The sequence below is a fragment of the Gopherus evgoodei genome, chromosome 1, assembly GCF_007399415.2.
Source record: "Gopherus evgoodei ecotype Sinaloan lineage chromosome 1, rGopEvg1_v1.p, whole genome shotgun sequence".
In the NCBI taxonomy this organism is placed as follows: domain Eukaryota; kingdom Metazoa; phylum Chordata; order Testudines; family Testudinidae; genus Gopherus; species Gopherus evgoodei.
Genome location: NC_044322.1, coordinates 274,850,506 through 274,869,453, shown reverse-complemented (window position 1 = coordinate 274,869,453; position 18,948 = coordinate 274,850,506). Strand labels below are relative to the sequence as shown.

Below are 18,948 nucleotides of genomic sequence, written 5' to 3'. Positions count from 1 at the left end.
CATCAACGACTTAGATGTTGGCATAGAAAGTACGCTTATTAAGTTTGCGGACAATACCAAACTGGGAGGGATTGCAACTGCTTTGGAGGACAGGGTAAAAATTCAAAATGATCTGGACAAATTGGAGAAACGGTCTGAGGTAAACCGGATGAAGTTCAATAAAGACAAATGCAAAGTGTTCCTTCCTAAGTGGAGCAATCAGTTTCACACATACAGAATGGGAAGACTCCCTAGGAAGGAGTATGGCAGAAAGAGATCTAGGGGTCATAGTGGACCACAAGCTAAATGAGTCAACAGTGTGATACTGTTGCAAAAAAAGCAAATGTGATTCTGGGATGCATTAACAGGTGTGTTGTAAACAAGAAACGAGAAGTCATTCTTCTGCTCTACTCTGCGCTGGTTAGGCCTCAACTGGAGTATTGTGTCCAGTTCTGGGCACCACATTTCAAGAAAGATGTGGAGAAACTGGAGAGGGTCCAGAGAAGAGCAACAAGAACGATTAAAGGTCTTGAGAACATGACCTATGAAGGAAGGCTGAAAGAATTGGGTTTATTTAGTTTGGAAAAGAGAAGACTGAGAGGGGACATGATAGCAGTTTTCAGGTATCTAAAAGGGTGTCATTAGGAGGAGGGAGAAAACTTGTTCACCTTAGCCTCCAATGATAGAACAAGAAGCAATGGGCTTAAACTGCAGCAAGGGAGATTTAGGGTGAATATTAGGAAAAAGTTCCTAACTGTGTCAGGGTCGTTAAACACTGGAATAAATTGCCTAGGGAGGTTGTGGAATCTCCATCTCTGAAGATATTTAAGAGTAGATTAGACAAAGGCCTATCAGGGATGGTCTAGACAGTATTTGGTCCTGCCATGAGGGCAGGGGACTGGACTCGATGACCTCTCAAGGTCCCTTCCAGTCCTAGAGTCTATGAATATATAAGAAGACTATGAAAAGGAGGTGACTGGGAAATGTTTCATGGTAAAATGTCTCCTCAGCATGAGTTCCTCTTGCACTATTTCCATTAGCTCCATCCTGCAGGAAATGGGAGTGGGGGCAGAAGGAAAACCAGTGGTGATACTTTACTTGTGAAGATCCACCAGGATGATGACTATGTCCTCATCCACTTTCTCTTCCCCTAGGATTGTCTTGACCTCATCTGGGGAGCCACACATGATGATCACTACAAACCAGGCAAAGACAGATGGAGAGAAGGTGAGAGGCATACAATTAAGGAGAGGGGGACAAATAGAGTTTTACATACTGTTCTTAGACCATAAACTCTAGAATAGCAGGGCTACAGCAAGTCAGGGCTGAGAGGCATTGCCAGAAATAGGAGAATAGATAGTTGTGGGTCAGGACTGAACTACAGTCAGTGGGAGGCGAAAGCTTGCTCAGCACCTGCCCACATTATGCCTGACTCCAGCCATTATCAGCTCCTTTCCTTCATGAGCATTAAAATCACACATAGATGGAGTGCAGCGTAAACTACTATCAGTAACATGGTATAGAAGGTTCTAAGGCAAAGGGCATTAGAAGAATAAACCATTAAACTGTCACTGGCTTCCTTATTCTCGTGCTCGCCCTCCTCAGTGATGTCAGGGGTTTGTATTATCATAAGCACTTGTTAATAGAGCTGAGGTATCACCACCATGCCCAGGGTTTCCCGTAGGGATTGGTCATTCCGCCATGTTTGAAATGAGCCCCCTTGTTGCATAAAAGGGGTGTGTGTGAGAGAGAAACAGAGAAAAGTTGGGCATTCTAGTGACACAGGAATCCAAACTATGACCAGGGGCTGCTGGGTTATGAATGCTCCACTGGACAGGGCTTGTAGGAAGACAGTGCCATGTCTTCAGAAGATAATCTACCCCAGGAGGCCTCTACAAGCAGAATATGCCCATATGCTTTATCAGGACAGTGGGGGAATTGAGTTCTGTGCCATCTTCCCACATTCACAAAAATAGAAGAGGAAAAAGAGTATCTGTGCTCTTTCTGCCATAAATGGAAAAATTTTCCCAGAACATAACCCAGGCAGTAGTGCATAGACAGAGATCAACAGCATGCATACAAGGGAGAGGGAACTCTCATCTCCCCTTACCATTGCTTTTCCGGCTCTGATCCTTCACAATTTTCTTTAATTGTTCTGGTGTCCTTAAAACCTCTTTGAACTTCACCTCTGAAGAGAAGTATGAGACTCCAGCCTCCAGTGCATTGAGGTACCTGATGCAGGGTAGGAAGTGCGGGTTATAGATCAGCTGAAAATATTGCTAATGCCTTACATTTATAAAGTACCTTCCCTCATTAATAATCCTATAATGTCTGAGACTGTTTACAGCACATAAGGACCACTTCACCTACTATACAAATGTAGCCACTTCTGGGTTGGAATGCAGCAGCAATTCTGCATCAAAATTAAACAATAGAATTTGGGAGGGAAAGCAGTACAGAGAATGTGAGCATAAAAAGGAAAACTTTGAACCTGACCAAGAACCACTTAAATCTGGTATTATAAAGGGTTGGTTCAGATAATGCATTAATGTAGTAAGATAATATTCAAAACAGAAAACTTTGAGGAATTACAAAATCTAGTGAGTGAGGTTGAATGGGAGATTGGGGAATCCTAGAAGATACAAATTGAAGTGCAAAGGTGCAAATGTGGTTTTCAAGGGACTGCTTAAAGACCTGAGGCTTAAAAAAAGTGATTAAGAACTATAGGAGGCAAAAAAATAACAGTGCAAAGTCAAGTAAGACTTGCTGGAGAGAGATAAAGAGAGGAAAAAAGCAGAATGAGTAAATGCAAGGTAAAAGCATTAAAAGGACATTGTCAATTTGAAAATCCTATTTCTATCTGAAAATTTTGTAACTCTTATAGTTACAAAAGAGACTTCGGGTTGCTATGTCTGAAAAATTAGTGGAGGGAGAACAAATAATTTTCTCTATTTTTTCCTCCCCTGGTTTGCTTAGTTTGTGATCTAACAGCACTTAGGGCACCATCCTTTGAGGTGCTGAACCCCTTTTTCTCTCATTGTCTTCAGTAAGAAAAGAGGGTGCTCTGCACCTCACCAGAACCATGCCCTTAATAAGGCTCCAATCTTGCACACATTCAGGTGTCTTAACAGCTTTACACACATGAATATTCCCATTGGAGATACTCATGCCTCGAAATATTTGTGGGGTGGAAATAATCAGGCCATATTATTTAATGGGTGCTTTATCAGAAATTGGATTTTTAAAAGAAAATAGTCAATTTAAAACACTTCAAGTTAACCACAACACTTTACACAAAATAAGTCCTTCCTGAAAATAACAATATAAAGTTTGAACAATTAGGAAGTAAGGAAGACCACGACAAGTAGTACTGATAAAGGAAATACAGAAATCAACAGCTCTGAATGGTAGGGAACCTAAGGTATTAAAGGACTCTAGCTAGAGAATATACGGTACCATGGACATTTATTTTTGGAAAGTTATGGAGAACTGGGGATATAGCAGAAGAGCAGAGAAAAAACACTGATTTTCAAAACGTGAAAGAAAAATGATCCTGGCAATTACCATCCTGTAAATCAAGTTTCTATCCTTAATAAAAGGACAAATACTAAGAGAATGGTCATTTAACACCTATGAGATAATGGAACTGGGATTGTATTTTAATTCCTAATTCAACAGAGCACTTAAATACATGCTTAAGTCACATTGAAATCAGTAGGGTTTAATCTGGTACATAAAGTTCAGCAGGTACTTATGTGTTTTCCTGACAGAGGGCAATAAAGAATAAATCTTTCCACACAAACTTGATTGCTTTTTTAGTTTAATTTCCGAATCACTGGAAGAGTGGAGTGCACTAAATGTAATATTTGGATGTTAATAAAGCAATTGTCTCAATCTTACTTGAAAAATTAATTCAAATGGAGATACGAACAGACTCAAACTGACAATTGCCTGATTGCAGGACATAAACAAAGGGTAGTGATAAATAGCAATATATTGTGCAGGTAAAGTGTCTGTTGGACTATCACAGAGATTGATATTAAGTCTGTACTAACATCTTCATTAATGAAAAATAGAGTAAAATATACTAATACAAGTCCAATATGATATGAAATTAGGAGAAATTGTACCTAGCACTGAGGACAATGAGAAAACCACCAAGGGACTTAGAAAGATTAAAGTCTGGGCAAAATGTAACTAAATAAGATTGATTCAACTTGGGAAAAAGGCAATGTACTGTAAATAAAGGAAAAAAGTCAGTATCATTGATTGAAATTCAATGGTAATGAAGAAGACTCTAAAAAACCGAACAAGGCCTAAGGGTGATAGCGGACAGCAGATTAGATATGATTTTTACAATGCTGTGACAGAAAGAGCAGCCCCTGCAGTTGCATATACTGAAGTATCATGTCACAGAGCAGAAAAATAATAATATCCCTCTATGGCCATGGTCTGGTAAGACCATACCTAGGCTATTGCTTTCATTTTAGGTCATTTCATTCAGAGAAGAACATTGATCAGAGTTTGAAAGGCATTCAGTGTAACATAAATAACCAGTGACTGAAGGGACTAAGGTGAGAAAGAATTAAAAGAGCTAACTCAGGCCCTGAACTTGCAGACTTTTATGCATATCAGTAGTACAAAATGGGACCTCTCATATGTTAAGCCAGATGCATAACCATTTACATCCGGGATTTAAACAGGCTACAAATGTTTGAATGGTGTAAAACCAAGGGCTTGATTTTTTTTCCTTCCTTCCACAACCATCAGATATAATCTTTTCTCCTAGCAAGATACAAGTAACAACCGGACTGATTTGTATCCTGTGTGGGGACAATCAGGCATCAAGGAGGAAGTAGAGGAATTACTTAGGATGATACAGAAAGTCATTACTAGGAGTGATGGGATGAAATTGAAAGAGGGAAAATTTAATTTAGATGCCAGCAAAAACTCAGGCAGTGAAATCTATTAGACTGTGAAATATTCTCCCAATGGACATGATGAAAATCTGTAATTGGGAACATTTGCAAGCAGACTGGACATAACACTGGTAAATGTAGTGTAGAGAATATTGCTGCTCTGGAAAGGAGAGGGATTGGATGGTCTAATTGGTCTTTTCCAACTCTCAGTTCTATGAGAGCAATAAAGAGAGTTAGAGAGGGAGAGGGAGAAATCTAAGGATAGCCTAAAGAAATCATGCCAGAGTGAGTCTGAGTTTTCTTGGACCGTAGTTAGGAGAGACTTGGGAATGCTCTTACCAGAAGCAGTCTTCTGTGGTGTTATCTGTCTTATAGAGGTAGGTGGATTCCCAGGAGCTGGTTTTGAATGGCAAATTGGATTTTTTCCAGAAATCAACGAAGAAGTAGATCAGTTTCCTGGCTGGAGTCAGGATTCGAGTTAGGTTGTCTTTATAGTCACATGACAGCCCAAAGCTCCCTGCAGAGATCAGAGGGAGGCCCAATCTTGTGTCAACGCTAAGGGAGGAGAGGGGGTAAAAATATGACTGATACATGAATTGATGTCACATCAAGGTAGCTACCAAGTGATTCACATGCCCAGTACATTCTCAGTTTGTGTCCTGACTTCGTTTTACAACAAACTAAATTTGAAATAATACTCCAGGCCATCCCACCAAGGAACAGGTGAAATCTTTAATTAAAATGTCAGTACAGCGTAATGGTGCTCGACTGACAATTTAACTAGCCTTGGTATAGGTACATTGCATGCCTCCACGACACACTACCCTTCCAAATGATTATGACATAATTATAGGCCTTAGGAGAAGCTTTTCTCCCACATGGGGAGCCTTCCTGAAAATGCTACAGACAGCCTCCAAGTGATGGCTGCTATGACTCTACAAGGACATGTAATGAGACCACATGTCTCCAGGCTCCATCTTGGGATGTCAGTATTTTTCCACATACTGGTCTGGGAACCAAGCTTTGGGAACAATGGGTTCCTGCCATATACAAAAGCTATATAAGTCAGGTAATGACATCATCTGATGTTCTTCACGCCCCACCCAGGAAGGCTCATGGAAACACCTGAGGAACAAAGACTGGACTGGAGGAAGTGCTGCACCCAGACTAAAGGGATTTCTAGCCTGTGAATGAAACATCTGGGGATTCTGAGCTGTAAAGCAAGTGCAGCTTGCCCCTTAAGAATCTGCAGCCTACTTGTATCATCTCTTAGGGTTAGAATCTGCTAATCATATCAAATCTATCTAGCATATCAAATTTAGTTTTCATTTTTTGTTTATTTGATAGCAAACAGTTCAAAGCAGATTGCCAATCACTTATAATCACTTAAAATCTGTCTTTTGTAGTTAATAAACTTGTCGTTGCATTATCTAACCAGTGAGTTGGAGTGAAGTGTATGGGAATCATAGCTCAGGGCAAAAGCTGTTGCATATTCCTCTCCATACAGAGGGAGGGGGTGAATTTTATGAGCTTACACTGTACACTTCCCTGTGCAGTGTAAGATGGTATAGTTTGGGGTTTATACTCCAGAGTGGGTGCGTGCCTGAGGAGCTGGGAGTTGCCTTAGCTGTAGCCTTCCAGTGCAGAGGCTAGTCAGAGAGCCTGCATGTAACTGCAGCTGGGTGTGTCCCTACTCGTATATATGCTGGTGAAAGTGCAGGTTGGAGGGCTTTGCAGCTTGTCACAGCAGTACAGTGTGAGAGGGAGTCCAGGCTGGTGGGTTAGGGGGTCAAGTGGCACCCCAGTCTTGGGTGGCACCCTAGGGGAAACCCATCACAGTTGCTGTGATGCCATCTTCTGCTTCTAAGAGTGGGTCTGAAAGCTATCAACTTATTTTAAACAGTTTATGGAACAGCTATCAGATGGTAATGATTGTCATTTTCTTTAGGCCAGAGGGGAGCTAGAAACAAAAAGCTACCTGTCTACTGACCGATCAATCCCTGGTGTAATCTTTCTCTCAACCTCTAGGTATCATATAAGAAACTCCAGAACAAGTTATCACATTTCATCTTATGTAGAAGGGTAAAATTATTGTACAGTGCCAGCCTATGCACTAAGGAAATCTGAAATAGCTTAATGAAGTTTCATTATTTCCATTAAGCCAGTTTTGGATGAACTGTGGGCTGACATCCTTTGCCAGGTGAATGATGTCAGATGAATCACAGGCCACCAATAGCCACTCTTCTTAAATTGGTTTTAGCACTTCACAGAGCATGGTTGGAGGAGAGATTCTCAGAGCCATTGACAAATCTTACTCCTACAACCAGACTTCTTAGTGTATTTTGGGAAAGGGGAAATAGCAGTGGTTATAGAGACAAACATGGCAAACCTCCACCTGGGGTGAATTTATGAAAACACTCTATTTTTTCTCCATAGAAAGGTTGTAATGGGTGAAGGTATTTTCTGCAATGTTGCACTGTTATCACTTTACACTAGAAAAATTCTGCAGTTCTTTTAGGACGATCTTTTACACTTCATAGGAAATATTGTATTGAACAATATGGCAATTAGAATTATCTGGCACTGGTATGACAGAACTACTGTCTAACTTCATCTCCAGGTAAAGGCCATTATTATTATGAAGTGATGTAGCTTATGTTTGATGCAGTAGAAAAGGGGGAGCCAGTGGAGGGATGCACAGTGCTTGGGAGGACAACTGATGCAGTGAGCCAGGAAGATGATTTCATTGTTAAAATGGAAATTTACCAGGCTGGTTTAGAGTACTGCCAGGTAAAGAACTTGCTTTTGGTTCCCAAATCTGTTCATTTTACCCTGGGTTAACTTGTTTGCCTAATGGTTAGTGCTCTTCATTGCCATGCAGAAGCTTGAACTCCTCATAAACATTCTGAATTAACTGGGGTGGGGGGGAAATAAGACTTGGGAATTATTGTAAACAACTCAGTGAAGCTCTTTGATCAAGGTACAGCAAAAGTCCAAAAAAGCAATGTTAGGATGCTTAAGGAATGGGATGGAGTGTAATACAGAAAATATTATAATACTGCTATATACAAAGCAGGTAATATTACTGTATAATATAAATCAATCACACACCCTCACAAGGAATAATATGTTCAGTTCTGGTCATCCCACCTCAAAAAGGATATAGAAGAAACAGAATGGGGTCAGAGGTGGGCAGTCAGAATGAGTAGGGACATGGAAAAACTCTTGTATGAGGGAGACTGAAAAGTCTGGGATGCTTTACCTTAGGGAGGAGGCAAATACAAGGGAGCATGATTAAAAACATACAAAACAGTGAGTGGAAAAGAAAAGGTGGATTTCTGTTCACACTGACTCATAGTAAAAGAGCAAAGAAACATTCAATGCAATTGAAAGAAGGTAAATTCAAAACTGATTAAAGAAAATATTTTTTCAGGCAACTCACAAGTAGCCTATAGAATGCCTTGCAACACGATATCATTGAGGCCTAGAGTGTAGCAGGATTCAAAAAAGGGTCAGACTCTAATTTTATGGATAACAATATCTTCACTTATATATACATACAACATTTTACTCTTGTGTTGTTCATGTATATAACAGTAAATATATTTTAAAAAACAAGAATTTTGGAAGGCATATAATCACTCATATTTCAGGGAATGAGCACCTCTAAATATTGGGGATTAGGAGGAAACCGTCTCTTAGTGCACGTTATCCCAGCACTGTCTTCTGCAAAGTTTCTTGCACCTTCCTCTGAAGCATCTACGATAGTGATGAGATACTTGTCCAGATGGACCACTTGTCTGAGTCAATATGGAGATTCCTATGTTCAAGATCATTTCTGTCTCCTGCTGCAAGTGTTAAAGAGGTAGTCTGCTGAGACCTTGAGTGATCGGACTACTTTTTGTCAATCATTATCACTCCTCTCCTGAGTCCTACCTAGTAAAGGAGTTGCATTAATAAGCTCTTTAGGGGGCATTTTGTCCTTGCCGGAGGTAGCGGCCAGGTATAAGAGCTCTGTAGGACCCTGATTGTGAAGCGCAGTATGTCCCACACACAAGTTCAGTGTCTATGCTAGTCTGAGAAGGAAACAATTTTGTTGAGTTGTCATAAACAGATAGTTAAGAGTTAATAGAACAGAAGTACTTCATGTCTCTTTTGCCTGTAAAGGGTTAACAAGTTCAGTGAGCTTGGCTGTCACCTGACCAGAGGACCAATCAGGGGACAGGATACTTTCAAATCTTGAGGGAGGGAAGTTTTGTGTGTGCTGTTAGATTTTGGTGGTTGTTCTCTCTGGGTTCTGAGAGTGACCAGACATACAACCAGGTTTCTCTCCACTCTCCCTGATACAGGCTCCTATAGATTCAAAATAGTAAGTACTGGGTGATAAGGCGAGTTAGGCTTATGTTTGTTTTCTTTATTTGCAAATGTGTATTTGGCTGGAAGGAGTTCAAATTTGTATTTTGCTGAAAGGATTTTAATTTGTACTTGTATACTTAGGCTGGGAGGGTATTCCCAGTGTCTATAGCTGAAAGACCCTGTAACGTATTCCATCTTAAATTTACAAAGATAATTTTTACTGTTTTTTCTTTCTTTAATTAAAAGCTTTTCTTGTTTAAGAACCTGATTGGTTTTTTTTATTCTGGTGAGACCCTAGGGGACTGGGTCTGGAGCACCAGGGAATTGGTGGGGAGAAAGGAGGGAAGGGGGAGAGAAAGGTTAATTTTCTCTCTGTGTCAGGATTACTTTCTCTCTCAGGGAAGTCTGGGAGGGGGAGAGAGAAGGAGGGGGAAAGGTGAATTTTCCTCTCTGTTTTAAGATTCAAGGAGTTTGAATCACAGTGATCTTCCAGGGTAACCCAGGGAGGGGAAGCCTGGGAGAGGCAACGGTGAGGGAAAGGGTTTACTTTCCTTGTGTTAAGATCCAGAGGGACTGGGTCTTGGGGGTCCCCGGGCAAGGTTTTTGGGGGGACCAGAGTGTACCAGGCACTGGAATTCCTGGTTGGTGGCCAGCGCTACAAGTACTAAGCAGGTAATTGAGCTTAGAGGAATTCATGCTGGTACCCCATCTTTTGGACGCTAAGGTTCAGAGTGGGGAATTATACCATGACATGAGTATTTTACTTCTTTGAAACACAGTAATGTTTTTTTCTGATACTTACGAGACCATCTGGTACGTGGCATGAGTACAAATGGGTCCCAGGACAACGCAGCCAAGTGTGTCGCTATTCTGCAAGATAAAAGAGCATTTGCAACAGAGAGTGCAAAGTGAGGGAAGGGGCTACCGATATGGGAAATGCAGAATGTGGCGCAAGGCACAGGCAAGGGGGATTGGAAGGAGACTGTGAAATGTGAGAAGACACTGCACCAAGATAAACTGCCACTGAGCAAGTGCGGAGTGGTCAGAGAAAGGGCTGTGGAATGAGGGAACAGATAAGAGGATGAATCTGGAGCAAGAGAAGAAGGGAGGTGACAGAATGATGCATGGCAGTGTGTGGCCTGCACAGAGGTGTATGACAAAGCTGTGTGGGAGCTCAGGTCTGGAACAGTAGGGGGACTACATGTCAGAATTAAAATGCATTGTCAGAGCTATGTTGGAGTTGCAGGTGAGGAGCGAAGTGGCTCAAGAGAGGCTAGCTGTACAGATGTATGCGGCAGACAGTAGGAATTAGGGGGTGCTATAAATTGGAAATGAGGTGAACTGAGTGTCTGTGTAGGAAGCCTGTACTTTGCCCTCAGCATACATTATACCTGCCTCTAGCCAACACTCAACACACTTCCATAAACAGAAAAGAAGGATTCCTGTAGAAATGCCTAGTACTCACATAGAGTTGCTTGATGACCTGCACACCTTCACAGGTGGTAGTGCTACAGCCCTGTGAGACATACAGTGATGTGTTGAAGCCATGGTAAGTGGCGTTGATTATCACATTTTTTCCTATAGAAGGAGAAATGGGAAATAGCATTACAAGACACATCTACTCACTGATGCACTGAGGGTCCCTCTCTGTTCATTCATACTAACAGGGCCAGATTAAGAACATTCTGGGTCCTGAAGATAGAATATCCTGAGCCCTGCATTACTCTCTGCCTCTGGAAGCCTCCCCTTGTTTGGAAGGGTGGGAGGGCCTCAGTTTCAAAAATCTCTGTGCAGCCCACACTTACCCTGCAGCAGTTGTTCCTGTCCCATGGGGCTGGCTCCCTACTCTAGGCATTGTGACCTATCACTTGGGGTCACAACACTGCTCAGGTTTGTCCCAGCTGTCCCTTGATCATGACGCAGCAGTGGCTGGGCCAAATTTGAGTGTCACTGCAAGTGAGTGCAGATCACAACATTACTTACTGCAATTCCATGGGTTTGGGGAGGGTGTAGTCTTCTGAGGGGCCTGAGCTATGGCCCCATTAGCCCATCCATTAATATGGGCCTGCATACTACGATGCCTCCGTTCCCAAAATTCACTGGGAAACAATTCCCCCTATCCTCCATTCCACTGGATAAGATTGCAGAATTAGCTCCACTATAGAAACCTGACACCCTTCTCTAAAGCGTCAGGTATTGGGCATGATCAGAGGCAGAATATCAGATGATTTTTAAAGCTACAGGAAAAAAATCAGAAGGCATCAAATTCAAATTAAACAAAAAGACAAAACATTAAAAATGGGGAGGAAAAGGAGATAGTTTTCTTAGAACTTGCTGTAACAGGACATTATGGAGGCAAATAGTTTAATGCAGAGGTTCTCAAACTGTGCTCCATGGACCACCAGTGGTCCGCGAGCTTCATTCAGGTGGTCCGCGGATAGTTCCCTGTGAGGTGCGTGCCTGGGTAGCTGCACAAGAGAGAATGATGGGCCACCCACCTAATTAGTGGAGCCGCACAGTCATGGCTCCACTAATTAGGTTCCTGCACCCTGGAAAAGATGCACACGTTTGAGAATCACTGGTTTAGTGATATTGAAAAGAGAGGTTAGATATGAAAATGAGTAAGAATTGCATCTGTAGTGATGCAACCTAAATTAAAAGTTATAAGGGCTGCTGATCCCCACACTTCAGGGAATAATCTGAGCAGCAACTGGGATCAGGATGAAATTTCTTTATCACAATGTTACAAAGTTATGTGCATCACTGAGGGAGTGGGCTGACATATCTGTCATTATCTAACATAGAAGTTACCAGAATAGATAGATCACTGATCTGTTCTGCTAGAGGAGGAGCCAGGATACTGGACTCAGTGGACCCCTGATCTGGTCTGGTCTGGTTCAGCAGTTCCTATGTTCTCAATCCCAACTGAACATCTTCAGAAATTAATTCAGGGAAGGGTTTGCATCAACTTGCACATAAACATCTCTGGTTCAATCTTTGCACTGTGGCTCCACTGCTTGGAAAGAAAGGGACAGTTATTGTCTGATCTACATGGTGACTGGACAGCCGAAGAACAGCTCCAAGGGGTAGTTTGTAGAAGCACTGACTGAGGGAGGGCCAGGGCTCACAGTCTGACCCAAAAACTCTAAAGGGGAAAAGAACACACAGCTTCACACCCTTACCTGCCTTCTGCAGCTGCTCTTCTACAATACGTAGTCCCAGCTGCACAGCTGGTTTTATTTTATCGAAGGTCCATGGAAGATCTGAGTGATTCTGCTGCATCACATTGATTACATAATTGTCCTTGTCACACTTGCTCTCACCAACCTGCCATGGCAGCTGGAGACAGAGGAGCAGTGGCCAGAGGTCCAGACCCAGCATTTGTTGCCTCATTACTCCTCTCAGTTTAGACCCATTGCCCAATGCTCCCACAGACATACGCACTACATTGCTGTTGTTCCTGGATAGGCTGAAACAAAGATTTCTGTTGTATATCCACCGATCAGCTATACCGTCTCTCTTTCACCCCTTCACTCTCTCCCCTTTTCTGCCTCCACCTCCACCCACACCCATCTACCCTAACTGGCACTTCTGCTTGTGAAGAATTAAAAGCAACAGAACTCAGGAAAGGAGAGAGACCAAAGGTTGCTTTGTATGTTTGCTCATGAAAAGGTTGAGGCTATAAAAGAGAGATATTACTGGCACCTTGTCTGATAAGGACAATTCAACTTTGCATCACAGTGAACTGATGGATAGAGAAGAGAAAGAAAGAGGGGCCAACTGGATTGTAAAAGGAGGCCATTTAAAATGGATATAAAGTAAAAGATCCATTAAAGCCCCAGAGGAACACAGATGGTTGCTTTGTGTTTGTTTTGCCCTCCCATGTCACCTCTTTTGGCTGTGCCCCTATGTTTGGGGGTTATTATATCACTCTATCTAATTTGTATGTCTTTTCATTCCTTTAGTTTTTCCCATCAAAATGATTTTTAGTGCTGGCAAAAAATGTCTGACTGAAAACCTCCAGGATCAGCAAAGAATCCATCTTTTAGGAATCCCCCAATATCACCCTAGGCAATGTACTCCAACTCTGCTATAGAGAAAAACCTCTAGGGGAATGCACTTTTCAGAGTCTATTGAGGCCTTGGCCTGTCTCCTGAGACTACCAAGGAGGGGGCCAATTGTGTTAATTGTTTTTGTGATGTGCCTGCTAAGAGTCATACAGGGACCTGATCCCTGCAGGTCACAGATTTGACATGGGCGACCAAAGCCAAACCTCAAATCATTCAGAGGTAAGAAGGCAGTGTTCTTGAGTGGATCCTCTCAAAAACACATCCTGAGAATGTTCTCAAATCAGGGGGTAAGAAAAGGTAAAAAAAAAATCTACCGTCCCTGGCTAGTCTGACAAGGGAGAAAAGGAAATAGAAAGGTAAGGGGGGCCAACAGCTCTTAAGGCAGATTAATACTGAATCCATATTTTACTGAATGTGATGGATCTTGCATGTTGGGACGAATGGACATCCATAGCAGCTACTACCTGTTCACCAGAACCTGGAGTGAAGCCCCACTGAAGACTAAATAAACTTTTATAACTTTCCAGAGATTATTTAAAAACAAAACAAGGAAATTAAACATCATCTGTGCAAATAGTGTTTGTGGCACAGACCAACTGAACTGAAACCAGAATTTTCTCGGTTTATCTCATTATAAAAGCCTGTATTTAAAAGAGCACTGTATATTGTATACCTGTTTACAGGAGCGGAGCCAGGGTTTTTGGCGCCCTAGGCGCAGGGCTGGCTCGCCGGTCCTGCGGCTCCGGTGGACCTCCCACAGGCGTCCCTGCGGACGGTCCACTGGTCCCGCGGCTCCGGTGGACCTGCCGCAGGCGTGCCTCCGGATGCTCCACCTGAGCCTCAGGACCAGTGGACGCCCCGCAGGCACACCTGCGGGAGGTCCACCGGAGCAGTCTGCCGCCCTCCCAAATCCTGGTGCCCTAGGCAACCGCCTAGGTTGCCTAAATGGAAGCGCCGACCCTGCCTATTTACAAAATCCGTGTAATATTTTATATGAGCTTACCCTTAATGCCAAATAAATGCTTCACTGTTATTTATCTTTGGAGGGAGGGGGAGATAACTCAATGTCAGCAGCCAGGTTTATGAGCAAACCATATTACTCTATCCAGCACTTATAAGTGAGCCTAGAATTGCAAACCAGCACATTCAACGAACCCTGTGCTTATAAACAGTAATGTAGGAACTCTAAAATAACAAGCTGGAATAGAAGTATGAGCATAGGAGTGGATGGATGGACCATGAGATTGGGAATGGAAGATGGAGCCTTTCATGTCTAGTTTATTGGCTCAACTCTGGCTGTTCTGGGGTAATTACTCACTGAGGGTCTGAGCTTTCTCCCACTAAAGTCAATGCGAGAAGGCTTTAGGCCTAAATTCTCTTCTTAGTCTGCCAACTGGAAGCAGTCAGCAAATACTAGTAAAGTTACTGGAATTAAGTATGATACATTTGCTCTGAGTTTTTCTCTCTTATTCTTCTGGAAAATTCATAGACACACAGAATAACAGAAATCAGAGCAGAATACCTATTGAGTCGTTCTGTCAGCTCCCTCAGCCCATCAAGATTGATCCCTGTAATATGTTCTCCAGTGTTTTGTCCAGTCCAGTTTTAACTTACTCAAGTAATGGGGCTTTCAACACTTCTCTTCAGAGACTAATTTTATTATAAACATTATTAGAAGTACAAGAACATTGTGCAGTGGTTAGAATATGGCAGACATGGTGCAATAAGGTCCCTTAGCCTAGAGAGCTCACATTCTAAAGGAGGAACTGGGAACAGACAACTTAATAGAGCTCATTGTTAACATTTTTTCTGATATCCATCCTAATCTTCCTTTTCTTAATTATATCCCACTACATCAATTTGTACCTCCTTAGGCTACTCATCATAATTCCACTCCCTCCTTGGAAGGTGGAGACCAGAGGAGTAATAGGCACAAGAAAGTAACTGAGGGTTCCTGAAAACTTATAGCCTAGGAATCAGTAGATGATGTGAAAATACCAGCTGAACGTAGCAGCAATCAATCACACAAACATGGATGTTGATATCACTTCTGTGGCCCTAATATTTCTGAGGGGTGTATGAACTCACATCCTGCATTTTAAGGAACATCTCTTATTTGCTGCCTAATGTCCCACATTCTGTCTGAGCTACTAAGGAACATTCAATCAGCTAAAAGGTATGTTTTCAAACAACAGTTATGTCGAGAATCATATACTGCTATGCAAATATCTGATTTTATACTACGAATGAAACATTGTGGTATAGTGTCCTATAAAAATAAATTTTTCACTGAATGTTTCTTACAATTGTTTATTTCTTCAGAGTTGCCAACTTTTGTGATTTCATTGTGTCTTGAATTTGTAGTGTTTTTCCCCCCTGAAAACTCCAGATACTGGTATCTTGATATTACATGAGAATCTCAGCTTTAATTTTTTTAAAAGTAAGTTTCTTGCTCTCCTAGATGCAGAGGCAAAGCTTAAACATGAGACACAAGTGCACCAAAAGGCTCAAAAGCCAGAAGGCAATTAAAAAGAACCAAATATTTATTTTTTTAAATAATTCTTGGGAGGCTGAACTCATGATTTGTATATGTTTGGATTGGCAGTACCATTTCCTTCATTATGGATGGCTATGTTACATAGAATTTGTTTAGAAAATTTCATGTTTTGGTGGCATTTAACCCCTCCAGCTTTGGCCTAGGACAGTGGTTCTAAATCTAGTTACCATTATGGGCTCAATGTGTTATGTGGGCCACCTCCACACAATATATATACTACCTTTATGGCCCTGAGGATGTCACATGGGCTGAAGCTGTGTGCTGATTGAGCCGCAAGCAGGCCGCAGGTTGAGAACTACTGGCCTAGGGGGTGTAAGATGTAACAAGATCTCACACACCCCTTTTTTTCTGCATTCTGTCCTCATATGACACAGCTGACAGGCGCGGCTCCAGGCACCAGTGCACCAAGCAGGGGAGGCAGCCTGGCGGTTGCTGTGAGGGAGGCAGACTTCGATGGCATGCCTGCGGGAAGTCCACCGGTCCCGCGGCTTTGGCGGTAATTCGGTGGCGGGGATGCCGAAGGCACGGGACTGGTGGACCTCCCACAGGCATGCCGCCGAATCCATGTTACCAGCAGACTTCCCACAGGTGTGCCACTGAAAGCCGCCTGCCTGCCATGCTTGGGGAGGCAAAATACATAGAGCCACCCCTGAGAGCTGAGATTCTTTTCAAGTGTCCTTGATCATCTTAACTCCAGTAGCTTTTTCCCATATGTAGTATGTTCAAAAATAAACAGTTGTATTTGCAGGTAAGTCAATAAAAAATGCTACTGTTTTAGTTTATTTATTCAGTGTTGTTAGATGCCAGAATCAAAATGTCACTATAGTCTTAAAAAGCAAACCTGTGACAGTAATGCAGTGTCCAAGTTTATTTGCTCTCAGTGGTGCCTTGATCCAATATGACTAGTTAAAATATGATTTTTCTAACTGCCAACATTCCAAAATCCATCTAGGATCTGAAATTCAAACTTTTTCTGACTCTTAAATCATCAGTGGTAATAAGGATTCTACTATCCAGATCTGGCAGACAGCATTGTTGATGATAAGCAAAGCATAGCAGAAGCTGCACTGGCTTTTCAGAGCTAACTTTATTTCTAATTAAAGTTGACTGATAGATTATAGGGAGAAGGTTTGTGGAGACACATGTCATTATTACACAGCAATTTTTCTGTCCATAGCCATGTTTCACTTGTTGGAGCCTGACATGCTGAGAATAAAGGTTCTGATTCTCCCATATGGAGCTCTTTGGACCCTTTTTGAAACATGTGACCAGGCCAATGTTACATAGGAAAGAGAACAGGGAGAGAGTCCTCAGCTCAAAGTGACAGGCAGAGATTTTTTAAAAATCAATACAAAACTCAAGCTCATCCAGTGTCCTAAAATCCATAATGAATCAAACAGCTGCATAATCTAAATGGTAAGAAAAAAATGTAAAGACTAGTAATTTCTCTCCTCTTCCATCTTTGTAGTTTACAGCCAAAACCCATCTTTCCTTTGGCCAGAAGGAGTCACCCTTATTTAAAAAAAAAAAATTTCTGCAGTTTTCAGACTATGTATCCCTACCGTAAGATGTGTTTGGGACCAATACTGTAGAAAAAAAACTTGCTCATATGACTTTGGCTTCCTTTCTTTGTACATGTGTCTAAGCAAGGCATCAGAGAGGCAAAGTCTATAGGATACTGGCCCCAGAACTGCACATTTTTCAGAAAGCCTATAGGATTCTCACCCTGACTCCTGCACTGCTATCAATGTTTGCCAAACTGACACTGGCACTGTCTTTGTGAACAATGTTTTATGCTGTCTGGATGCACTCCACTTCCTGTCTCTCTTTTCTCTCCCTTACTTCTTTTCTCTTTCCCTTCTTTCTCTTTTTTCCTTATTCTCCATCCTTACCCTCTACTCTTCATTTTTTAATTTAAAAGCTTATTGTGTTCCCATACTTATTTCTATGTTTAGCCCCACTTGCAGGACTTCCCCTTTTGCTGCTATCAGTACACATAAATTCACTGTCTCCCAGCAATTCTGTGTGGGAATAAACAAGATCATCAGTCACACTAAAAGTACATGGCCTGGGAGATAATGCAGATGAGTAATACACTGTTGTTGCAGCAGTATGCCATCAATATTAATAAAGAAGCCAGATTTCTCAATCTGGCACTACATTTTAAAAAAGGTTTGTTGGCATTTAACATGGAGAACAAGACTACTACATGTACCTCCTTTGATCTGACTTTCCATAGTATTTTCTACACCTAGTTTTCCTAATTTAAAAAAAAAGTTAATATGGTGCTGATAAAACATGCTGGATTAAATAATAATATGCCTTTCAAGATGAAGTCCTGTATTTCAGCCTGATCCAAAGCCCAGTGAAGTTAATGGAAAAACGCCCATTGACTTAAATGGATTTTGGATCCGGCCCTTTATGCATGGAACCCTTTACACCACTAGCTGCAGTACTACAATCTACCAGCTATTTGCCACCAGTTTATGTCCCTCAGCCTTGACATGAAGGGAACATCTCTGGGAGTTAAGAGAGGAATTCAGTCTCCATGGTCCATTCAGTTCTTAGCCTTTCTGCTGCGATGGGCAATAATGATGTCAATGAGCCCTGTTTGTGATGGCAGTTTCTCTGATTTGAACAACTGACTAATTGTAACTGAGAAACCACCAGCTTATTATTAATGAAAGAAAGGACACGGTACCTATTTTACACTAAGCAAATCTCTTCTAAATGGTGATATGAATGCCTGTGCACTGCTGGAAGTAACTTTGCATATGTATATATGCTGTGTTACAACATGTTAAGAGTAACACAGAGTGGTTAGCAAACCAAATTTCACTAGCATAGACTAGTGGTTTTTAACTTTTTCTCATTTGCAGACCTCCAAAAAAATTTTGAATGGAGATGCAGACTGTTTGGAAATCTTAGACACAGTCTGCAAATCCCTACAGGTCCACGGACCACAAGTTGAAACTACCGTTCTATGGTAACGACAACCTTTCACAGACCCCTAAGACAGACCCAAAAGGGTCCATGGGCCACAGGTTGAAAACCACTGATATATAAT

General features: G+C 41.9%; 1 protein-coding gene across 1 annotated transcript in view; it reads right to left on the bottom strand.

The window, feature by feature from the left end:
* Positions 1 to 12,692, bottom strand: part of LOC115644892 (heat-stable enterotoxin receptor-like) — a 62,148-nt gene extending 49,456 nt beyond the window's left edge. The window contains exons 1-6 of the mRNA XM_030549344.1: positions 12,437 to 12,692; positions 10,720 to 10,832; positions 10,057 to 10,124; positions 5,238 to 5,453; positions 2,090 to 2,211; positions 1,078 to 1,174 (exon numbers count right to left, since the gene is read on the bottom strand). Coding sequence (XP_030405204.1) covers positions 1,078 to 1,174; positions 2,090 to 2,211; positions 5,238 to 5,453; positions 10,057 to 10,124; positions 10,720 to 10,832; positions 12,437 to 12,692 — 872 coding nt within the window. The remainder of the gene's footprint in view (positions 1 to 1,077; positions 1,175 to 2,089; positions 2,212 to 5,237; positions 5,454 to 10,056; positions 10,125 to 10,719; positions 10,833 to 12,436) is intronic.
* Between the last annotated feature and the right edge of the window lie 6,256 nt (positions 12,693 to 18,948).